Source organism: Otolemur garnettii, unplaced genomic scaffold (assembly GCF_000181295.1).
Source record: "Otolemur garnettii isolate 467f Iridium unplaced genomic scaffold, OtoGar3 scaffold00021, whole genome shotgun sequence".
NCBI classification, from domain to species: domain Eukaryota; kingdom Metazoa; phylum Chordata; class Mammalia; order Primates; family Galagidae; genus Otolemur; species Otolemur garnettii.
The window spans coordinates 2,527,190-2,538,732 of record NW_003852416.1 but is presented as its reverse complement, the minus strand read 5'-3'; the positions used below and the strand labels follow the sequence as shown (position 1 = coordinate 2,538,732).

At 35.8% G+C, this 11,543-nt stretch overlaps 1 protein-coding gene and 1 pseudogene across 1 annotated transcript in view; both read right to left on the bottom strand.

The window, feature by feature from the left end:
- MCMBP (minichromosome maintenance complex binding protein) overlaps positions 1-11,543 on the bottom strand; it is a 63,593-nt gene that overhangs the window by 9,817 nt on the left and 42,233 nt on the right. The window contains exons 8-11 of the mRNA XM_023511636.1: positions 10,301-10,401; positions 3,042-3,214; positions 2,567-2,690; positions 1,019-1,136 (exon numbers count right to left, since the gene is read on the bottom strand). Of these exons, the coding sequence (XP_023367404.1) occupies positions 1,019-1,136; positions 2,567-2,690; positions 3,042-3,214; positions 10,301-10,401 (516 nt within the window). The remainder of the gene's footprint in view (positions 1-1,018; positions 1,137-2,566; positions 2,691-3,041; positions 3,215-10,300; positions 10,402-11,543) is intronic.
- LOC100954290 lies at positions 5,850-6,904 on the bottom strand (annotated as a pseudogene).

The window sequence follows — 11,543 nt, the reverse complement described above, 5'->3', positions numbered from 1 at the left end:
ATACAGTATCAAAAAGAATATCCACAGTTATCTAAAGAGATTATTCAAATAGTCTTTCCTTTACCAACTATCTTTCCATCTGTGTAAAGCCAGCTCTCTGGCATATACTTTAATCAAAACATCACATTCCAATAGACTGAATGCAGATCCAGTTGACTCCTATTAATTCAGATGTTAAAGCAATTAACAAAAATGTAAACAATGTCATTTTTTTCACTAATTCTTTTTGATTTGGGAAACGTTACTTTTATAAAAAATATTTATGCTTCTATGTAATAATTTTTTCTTTTTAACATTTAACTTGTAATGTAGTAAATATAACCAACATTAAAAAAGTAACTCTTTGAGTCATCAGTACTTTTGTAAGAGTGTAAAGTAAGTCTGAGGAGAGGAGGAATTGCTGCTCTACTCTGGTCGAATGCAGAGTGCTAGAACTGACAGACACAATAAATTTGACTCAATGATCTACTACAACCTCTTAAATTTCCAAAGAGGTGATCAATATTTTCAGACACACAACTACTCAGAAGCAATCCCCCCTTTCCCAAGATCGTATCACCACACAAAGACTATATTCCAGATGGCCTGGTAAATAAAGTTAGCTTAACTTTCCCAATAGGAATTAAAATTGAGGCAATGGAGATCAAGATATTTATTATCTCAGCTAAAAGAATTATGCTCCTATAATTTAGAGTTTATTTAGATTTAAAATTTTAATTTATCTAAATAAAGGACTAAGCTGCACAAACAAATTGGCATCAAGCGAGATTATAATTTTGAGGGAGTTATTTTAATTGTGTTAATTGTTGGACTCAAGAAAATTTGTGTTAAGGCAATTAAAAAAAAATGTTTAGGAGAGAGATTTTTAAACTGTGTAACTTAGCAGGCTTTTCCCCACCTTAAATGAGATCTACTAAAATCTCAAAGTTAAATTTTTATGTTTAGGTTAAATAATAGGCAATCAGATGGATATGTTAAGTGTGTTAATGTTTATAATACATATTTATGTTGATCTTACAGCTGGAACAAGATGTTGAATAATTCGATATAAGTGTTCTGTGAAGGTACTATTCCGTGGGCACCCACTCAAGTTAACTGTAAATTTTCCAAGCGGAAGAACATCTCTTCTTGTATATCTAGGGGGGAAAAAAAAAATCAGTAAGATCTTGAAGTTACTTCTTGCTTTCCAGTGAAAAGCAAATTAAAAAAAAATAGCTTAATGTGATCATTAAAAATAAAACAGAATATTCTAACCAGTTATTTTATTCATCAGAATAATAGCAATACCAATATGCAGGTATAAGTGCTGATTAAGTGCCAAGGACTATTCTGACTTCATATAGCTTTTTAGATTTTATGTATCATGTTCTGCTACCCAGAAAGTGACCGAGTTACAATATGAATCCAGGTAGTTTCATTGCAGAATCTGTACTCTCAACCATAATGTATTACTATCTTAGATCTCATCAATGGAAAGTTAACATTTATAGCACAAAGATGTTAATTATAACAGAGAAAAACTAGGAAAACTGGATTAGGGCCTGCAGCATAGTGGTTATGGCACTAGCCACATATACCCAGGCTGGTGGGTTTGAACAAAGCCCAGGCCAGCTAAACAACAATAAAAAAAATAGGCAGGCATTTGTGGCAGGCACCTGTAGTCCCAGCTCCTTTAGAGGCTGAGGCAAAAGAATTGCTTAAGCCCAAGAGTTTGAGATTGCTGTGAGCTATGACACCATGCACTCTACCGAGGGCGACATAATGAGACTTTGTCTCAAATGAAACAAAACAAAAAAAACTAGGAAAACCTAACACATAGGGAAACCGTTACCAAATGGCTCAGTTGTATATAAATATGTGAAGCCCTTACAAAGCTCATAAATGTTTAAAGTAAACGTAAGTTCACAACGTAACATAAACTTCAGGAAAATATTTAATATATATTGAATGCTAAAAATATGATAAAGATCTGTGTTTAGAGTGTAACTGAGTTGTATGCAGATACATAAATAGAAAACAAAGACGATCAGGTATCAAGATGTTAACTGAGATTATCTTTAAGTAGTGAGATTATAAATGATTTTTATTTTCTTCTTTATGTTCTTGAACTTATCAAAGGAGTACATTAGTTTTGAAATTACAAAACAAAGAAATACAGTGGACTAAGAGGGTGAGGTGCTAGTGTCAGTGGATGAGTGAAATGTGCACACAATATATTTTGTCAACTGTTTTTAGAAGCAGCGCCTTGGGACATATAAACAGAGAATTCAGAATGCAAAAAGAATATATAACTCATTTTACTCAAATCAGCTAGGCCCTTTCAGCTGATTTTGGCTCTAGTATTTAAGGAGACATAAATAATCAAAATACTAAATGAGAAACTGAGAAAAGTTGAAAAGGAATTTGTTTATGATTTGGTATAATATTCATTAACATTGTACAAGTAAAAACCACTCGATGAAGCCTAATAAACTAAAATATGTAAATTATATCCAAGATCTTCCTTTTCTTCCACTTTCTACACACAACAAACTCCCTTAATTCCCACCAGGAATATAGCACTTACACTGTAGAGATGAGATGTAATATAAGGTATTCAGCAGCCAAACTATCCCCCAAAAGGGCGTGAGTGAGGAACCCAAGCAGTTCTGCTCTGACTGGAGACAATTCGGACATGAAACTTGTAACAACTGGAGGAGGAAGGGAGATCAGATTCAGAATAGACACACCAATTCCTTGCAAGTGTCTTGCAGTAAAAAATAACTATGAAAACAAAGTACAATTCAGTAGATGACTAGTATAGACTTGAAATATTGGTTAATAATTGATGCCAATCAAGTAAGACAGCTTGTATACTCTTTTCAGCCTAGTTTCAATGAAGACAATTAATGTAAGAGGAAAAGGGGGCAAATAAATGAGATTACTAGAAAAACTTGTTACGTCAAATGAGGGCCTGACTTTTGATTACATTAGCAAATGTTACGGGCAGCTTCAGACATGTTGAGGCTGACAAGTCAGTAGGTTTTAACACTAACACTTACAGGTTTTGCTCTCTTCTTTGTTAAGGCAAGCAGGTAATAATGGGTTGATATGCTGTAACTTCTGAGCTAAAATCACATGAATTCTTGGCACTAATGAAGCGGGAGGGCTGTGTACTCTCTGCTCTTCTGCTGTGTCTGTGCACTCCATTGGATCCAGCAGTGCAGAGGCATCCCTGTGGAGAGACAATAAAGTTTCAATCTAGATACATCAACGGTATAGATGTAAAAATAAGACCCATCTCTGAAGACAAAATTAGAATTCAACTCACGAATATTTCTACTGGTACATGTCCTTAAAGAACAGAAAGAAGCTTCTCACTGTAAAATGTTGTATCACACACATTTAAAGCTAGTCAGGTCATATTTACTGTTGTAAGAACAATAATATTTCTTACTATCACTGCAATAAATGGGAACTAGAATGTTACAAGATTATTTCAAAACACAGATACTCTTTCTTGAACTATCAGCTGAGACATCAAATACTTCACAGCACATCTCAAAAACTGGGGTCTTTCTCTCAAATGAAATCCAATATATATTATTCACTGTGTGGAGAATCTATTCTCATTTTTTTCTTTCTTTCTTTTTTAATTGCTGGGGATTCACTGAGGGTACAAGATACCAGGTTACACTAATTGCATTTGTTAGATAAAGTCCCTCTTATAATTGTGTCTTGCCCCCCCCAAAATCTATTCTCATTTCTGTGTTGCTGATTATTTTTCTCGAGTTTTATTCTTGCATGATACTGCCCTTGAATAGTGAGTGGACAAGCAATAAAAATAAAGTGAAAATTTTTCAGATTTGCTGAATACATTAGCAGATGATAGACTTACTGTGAGATGATTGAAACAAATGACTGAATTTTTTTTATGTCACTAGACAATTAAAGCTTAAATTGTGGTACAGAAATACATTTCAACTGATTTAAGTTCAACACCAATGAAGGGAGAAATTATGGCACCAAAACTTTCCTTTCTCTATCATGCTAAGATTAATTTAGATTACCATTCAATCTAATTTTCTCTTTTCTAGGCTTTGTTCCACACAATGGGCAGGTTTTCAATTAGAATTCCTAAATCTGTTAGAAAAAAAAAATCAGATCTCAAGCCAACAGATCTACTGGGATACTGTTTAAGAACAAAATCACTTTGAAATTGGTCCTCAAAACAGAATACCCAAAAACATTAGGTGCTATGCTCATTACAGAATCAAACTGATCACGCTGATTGAAAACTTCCTGAATAAAACTTTCAATCAACATGCTTAAAATAAGTCAAAAGTGTTTCAAACCACTTGATTTCAAACCAAGTAGATTTTATGTTTAGAAACACTAAAAAAAGGTGTTTCGTTTATAAATACAGAAAGAACAAAACATCACTGTATCAATCCAGTAATTATCAAAATATACTGAGAAGAAATACAAAATTTAGTCAACTTTGTTGTTTGCTTAGCTGCTTACATCCCACAGTATTTGCAAATATAGTTAAAAGATGCCGACTCTTGAAAGCCTCTATTTTAGTCATTTCCCACTGAGTATTTTAGAATTTAGCATGTTTTATTATTTATTCACTCATTCATATATTCTGCTTCATGGTGTTTATCTGAATAACCTGGATGATTCTCATTCTAGGCAGTCGCTCATTCGATCCTGTGAATTCCACGGTAACAGAAAACCATACTTAGAGAACACAGGAAGTCTGAACACTCACATGGATCACACAGTCACAGAAAGTCACAAGATGAAATATACATTGATTTTGCTTTGAACCAAAGTTTACAGTATATTATTAGTGGAAATGGCTGCTAAAGTAAAGTTAACATCAATGGTTCAAGCTGACCTGACTTACTGAATCTAGTATAAATTTTATGCTAACTTTCTTGGTAATCAATTTAGTAATAAAAACCCTTTTATTTACTACTTCACAAGCTAAGCAAAGGCTAATCTCACTTATTGATGAGTACAGAATTACGTATGATTTCCACAGTTCACCCAATACACCCTAATCTCCACTTATAATTCTCTATGGGTCTTCCTTGCTGATCAGCACTGGAGAAGTTTATTTTTGTGACTGTTATTAAAAAGAACCCATACCAATGAAAAGGAGGCCAAATTCCCTTAAAAAAAAATTAAGCCTGGGGTCTATCTTCCCTTTTCCTCACCTGGGGTCTAAGATTTGTATATAAACCCACATTGTTGTCAGTGTATTGCTTCATTTAGACCATGGTGAGCGAAGAAATCAATTATAGGAGTATAAACACACAGATGAGTAATTTTAAAATAGTAATACACAAAATAAGTAACTGAAATCATTTTAAGAGGACCCAACTTGTGGAAGAAAAACTTTAAAAACTGCTGTTGCAAAAAACACCTGTATGAAGTAGAAATTGTCCCAGTAACATTAGTAAAGAATTAAGTTCTAGAAAGTGGAGGTAACTGGATGTAAAATTCTGGAAGCAATTTAACAGAACAGCTCAGACGGTTAGTTTGAGGCCAACACCTAATGAAGATAAAAGACTTGTCTGTGGGGAATTTTGGAGAATACCTGGAAAAATATTATACTGTGTATAAACCAAATTGAATTGTTTTCATAAGTATTGTAAAGTTTCATATAGTAAAAGGTTTTTTTCTACACCAAGTGTGGCAAAGAATACTTAAACACAGAAGAGAGATTTCATGCAAGATATCTAACTCTTTGATATAACAATGCATACAATTCAAAATGATTACACTATCATTCTGCAACTACAAGGTGGTGGTTATGGAATTTCCCATGTCCCCCCCCGCCAGTATTAACATCTAGAAAGCAGCCACCACCTTCTACATGTGTTCTCTTTTTGAGTTTTTTCTTCAATTTTTCTTATTCAACTCTGCCGTTGTTGCTGCTTCTTAGCAAAACTGGTAAAAACAAAACTGTAATCATTGAACATAGCACTCTGACAGTCAAGACGTTTAAAGCCTTCAATCTTCTAGGGCAAAGAAAGCACTAGGCAACACTTAGAACTCTGATTAACAAGGTGGTCACAAATTTTCCTGGCTTCAAGACTTCCACAACTTTCCTGATCAAGTCATCATAGGAGGTCTGACTTAAATTTGTTTCAAAGCTAACATAAGAAAATTCTGGTTCTGGAGTGATGTGAATAGTCCAATAAGTTCCATGCGATTTCATTCCACTCATTGAAACAAAGATTGAACAATGTGGCATTAATGAGAGAACTTGGTATCAGGTCACGAATTCCACTCTCATGAGTGATATCTTTTGCAGTAACACCATCTTTCATGTAGAACTGGTCCATAACTGCTGGGTCAAGTTCACGCATCAGAATTTCCAGGGTTTGATCTGGCTGACTGATTATTCAGCTCTCTGGGAAATCCTGAGTATATAAGTACCCACAGTCAGAAGTCATATGTCCCATATAATATGCTGCTCCATTTGGGAAAATTGCATTTGGAAATTATATTTATTTCTGCCTGGAGATTCTGGTGTGGGTACCCTTGGTGAGAAGGCTTCATGAAATTCTTATGAGAATAAAAGAAGCTTTGAATTGAGTCAAACCCACTATAATCCCTAGCAAGCTTCAACAGGGGAACCAGTGCTTTCAGCAAGAGGGTGGTACCACATGTCTTCAAGAAACGTCTCTTGGAGACAAACATGCTACTCTCACTGAGTACATAAGCTTCCTGCTTGTCAGTTTTTTGTCACACTTATGATTGAACACTGCACATCCTTCAAAAGTATGCCCCACTCAGATCTCAGGATAGTATGAAGATTCCCAGATCCTTGGTTTGCGTCAGGTTGCTGCCAGGAGAACCAAATCTCCAGCAGCTTCTCCAACCCTTCGAAAAAATGTGCAATTTCCATCACTGTGAGACTAGCAAACAACCAACAACCACAGAAAATCAACTAAATTAAATCTCTTCTCCCGCCGCTGCCGATTATTCCAGCTATGTTACTAAAGTTAGGTTCCTTTTTTTGCTATAATTTTAAATTAACTTTTTTTTTAAAAAAGGACTAAAAAATTTCCCCGGCTTCTTTTTGTGAGCAAAGGCTGAATGTTAGTCTGTTGGAAATAGAGGCAGATCTAGTTCAGTCTCTTGTAGTAGTCTGTTGCTTTCCTGTTAGAGAGTAGAGCGAGTGCTAGTTAATGTCGCCGGCCATAATGTATATATAAGCCTAAATTTTTTTTTTTTTTTTTTTTGAGACAGTCTCAAGCTGTGGCCCTGGTAGAGTGAGCCAACTCACAGCAACCTTAAACTCCTGAGCTTAAGCAATTCTCTTGCCTCAGCCTCCCAAGAAACTGGTACTACAGGCGCCCACCACAACACCCAGCTATTATTTTTGTTGTTGTTGCAATTGCCATTGTTATTTTAGCTAGTCCGGACTGGGTTTGAACCCATTCTCGGTGTATGTGGCCAGCACACTACCCACTGAGCTACAGGCACCGCTCACTAATGACTAAATTTTATAGATTCTATAGACTTTAGAGTAATAAATTCATACAACTACCTTCTTTTACTACAACAATGACAACCTTCTACATAGTATATATGATGGACAATGTTCAATGCCTTACACAAATTAAAACCTCACAACTATATTTATTTACAATGAGGAAATCAAATCAAAGGACACACAACTAATAAGTGGCCAAATAAGGATCCCAACCGAAGTCATTTGCCTGTCTGTGTTTTTAAACCTAAGCTTCCTCAGTAATGAAGTAAATAAAGCAGGAAAGTCATCATAACCATCAACTGCCAATATCAGCAATTTTATATACTATAATTAAGGGATTGCTATCTTAAAGTTATTTAAAATTTTTATTTTGCACTATTTCTTTTCAGTGTGAAAAAATGTAAGTTCTTCCTATGCAGAAACCAAGAGAAATATCCAGTATTCAACAAGAGAACTCGATCGGGAACATCAGTCCTTAATTTTGGAAATCTCAAAATAAAAGAGAATGAGGAAGATCTGGATTTCCAAGACATATTGTTAAGATAAAAAATGAAGTATGAGTATATATCCTATGCCACTTTTTATAGAAGAAAAGGGTGGTAACAGAATACACATGGATCTACTTATTGTTGCCCCCCGACAAAAAATATATATATATGTATGAAGAATGAACCAGAAAGTGAGAATAAAGATTTGCTGGGGAGCCCAGGTAGGACCAGGCAAGCAGGAATGGGGGTAGCAGGAAATAATACTCCTGACAGTTTTTTGCATAGTTTTGATCAGTAACAATGATAATGTTTCCTACATCTAAAAAAAAAAAAAATCTAAACAATAGAGGAAAAAAATGTAGAAGGAATGCCAGAAAATAAATGTAGAAAGAATGACTCAGTTAGACAACGGGTAACACAGCAATAATTGATTCAGGTAAGAATCATGAATCCTAGCACTTTGGGAGGCCAAGGCAGGATGACTGCCTGAGTTCAAAACCAGCCTGGGCAACACAGTCAGACATCATCTCTATAAAAAGCAAGAAAAATGATGTACCAGGTGTGATGGTACACAACTGCAGTCCTAGCTACTCAGCAGGCTGAGGTAAGAGGATGGCTTGAGCCCAGCAGTTTGAGGTTACAGTGAGCTAGGATGACACCACTGTGTTCTACCCAGGGTGACAAAGTAAGACTGGAAAACAAAGCCCCCCCATCAACAAATATTGAACTTTTGTTACTAGATTTTTGTTTTCTAGTGGTATGAGCAAATGATATACTGTGGATAATGCAAGTCAAGTTTCTATTAGAAAAGAGTTACAAATAAAGGAAAACAACTAGAACAACATCTGTGGTGCTGAACTGGAATCACGAATACATTATGAACTCATGTATATACAGGCACATTGTATACGTAAATGTGTACGGTCGTATGTGTATGTATCCTAGCTCTGTCTGCTAAAAGGGCCTAAAAGCAAAGCTAACAAGTACCAATGAGCACACCTACCACTTAGATCTTGGTTTTTTTTTTTTGAGACAGAGCCTCAAGCTATCCCCCTGGGTAGAGTGCCATGGCATCACGCTCACAGCAACCTCCAACTCCTGGGCTCAAGCGAGTCTCCTGCCTCAGCCTCCCAAGTAGCTGGGACTACAGGCGCCCGCCACAACGCCTGGCCATTTTTTGGTTGCAGCCACCATTGTTGTTTGGCGGGCCCGGGCTGGGGATTCGAACCCGCCACCTTAGGTGTATGTGGCTGGCGCCTTAGCCGCTTGAGCCACAGGTGCCGAGCCTAGATCTTGGTTTTTAAACAAAAGTTCCCACTTGATGAAACTGGTGCTCTTTGGAAAGAATGGCTAATATAGGGCTAGAAGTATAAGACAAGACTGAAACAGCTTAATGCACAAGAAAATAAGTGCTAAACAACAATAAGGTCATCTAAAAAAAAGGGGGGGGACCCAGAGCCTGCTTGCCACATCTAAGAAAATTTGAGTCTCAAAATAAACAATACTGACATTGAATAAATCCATCAGTCCACACTGACATCAAAAATTAATTACTTGAATAGAAATCTCTTACAGTAGAATACCAGAAAATAAATGGAGAAGGAATGATCTAGTTAGACAACTGCCAACATAGAATTAATTGATTAAGGTAAAAATCACCAATAGAGGCTAAAATAACTGTAAAGGCTTAATGAGAAACGGAATATTATTTACAGACTCTCAACGTATCTTCCCTATCTCATCCCAAACAGCGTCAAGGCCATGAAAGACAAAGATTAAAGATTATTTCAGATTCACACAATGAGTTATCCTATGGATCTTTGATCAAGGATAGGAGGTGGTGAGTACAAAAAGGAACATGATTGAGACATATTAGAAAAATTAAGTAAGGACTGTGGATTAGTATGTCATGTATTCATGGGAAATTTCCTAATTTTGACTACTACACTGATTATATATGAGAAAATCATCGCACTTAGGAAATACTGACTCAAGAATTTAGAGGTTGGCTTGGTGCCTATAGCTCAGTAGCTAGGCACCAGCCACATACAAAAGAGCTGGCAGGTTCGAATCCGGCCCCGGTCTGCTAAGAATTTAGGGAGAAAAGGGTTTGATGTCTGCAATGTACTTTTAAGTGTTTCAGAAAAATGTGTGCATAGAGAGCATTAATGAATGAGAAAGCACATGGGGTGTAAGTACTGATAACTGTTAAATCTGGGTAAAACGGAGTTCTTTGTAATGATCCTGTAACTTTCCAGGAAGTCAGGAATTATAACAAAATCTAAAATGATCAAAAAAAGGAAGCAAATAGACTCACCTTTCATCATTATTCAGTATACTAAGCACAGGATCCACAGACAGTATGCCATATAGCTCAAGAATATCATTTACTTTGAAACAATCCCAATCTTCATAGATCTAACAAGAGACCCACACAAAATCACATTGTTAGGACTAACACAAAAAAGCCTAAGATATCTGTCTTGACGTAATAAAAATATCAGAATTTTAGATCAGGAAATGGACCTTAAAGCAACTCCTTTATTTCATAAATTGAGGCCAAGATAAGTAAGGTACTTGCCTAAAGTCAATCTGCTAGTAAGCAAATAAGCTTAAAATTGTAATAGGATTCCTGATTCCTAGATCAATGTCTGATTCAATATATCACACTACTTCAAAGAAGTGGCTTTTCCCAAAGGCTGATAGTCAATTAAAACTGGTACCATGTATTATCTCAAAACTTATTAACCAAACCAACAGAAGCAAAAAAAAAAAAAAAAAAAAAACTACCCAAGATTGTTAACTTTGGGCTTATTTATAAACTATGTGAAATTAGTAGGATTAACACAAAACTTAAGCTGGCTAGAAGATTTTTCACAGTAACTGAAGGGCCATTTAAGTAAAAACCACCAAGAATGGAAATTCTCAATGACTATTTTTGAAACTTTTATTACTTATTCAGTTATCAGGATCAAATATCAGAATAAAAGAACCATTAATGGTTTTTACCCTTCCTTTATTTCATTTTATTTTAAATTCAAGTCAGAAATGAGTTTTGCTAAGAGAAAGAAGAACGGTAAAAATGACAAAGGCATTCTGAAGTTAGAAATGATACAGGAAGGAAGTAGACATAAATGAAAACATTGTTCTACTTCTATGTTGAAAATATTCTTTGATTCTTTTTTTATTTTTTTTAATTTTGTGCCTATTATTAAAAAGTGATACTGGTTAACCCTTAACAGCAAATACCTCCTTGTTCACCATCATGTGCCCCACATCACGTAGGCCTCTTGGTGTCAAAAGTATAAATATATCTTAAAGTGCTATAATAAAAACCATTCTATAAATCAGGTTTCTCGACTTTCCACATTGGAATTATGGAGATTAAAAGCTTGTTGTCGGCTCAGCGCCTATAGCTCAACCGGCTAAGGCGCCAGCCACGTACACCTAAGGTGGCGGGTTCGAATCCCCAGCCCGGGCCTGCCAAACAACAATGATGGCTGCAACCAAAAAATGGCTGGGCGTTGTGGCGGGCGCCTGTAGTCCCAGCTACTTGGGAG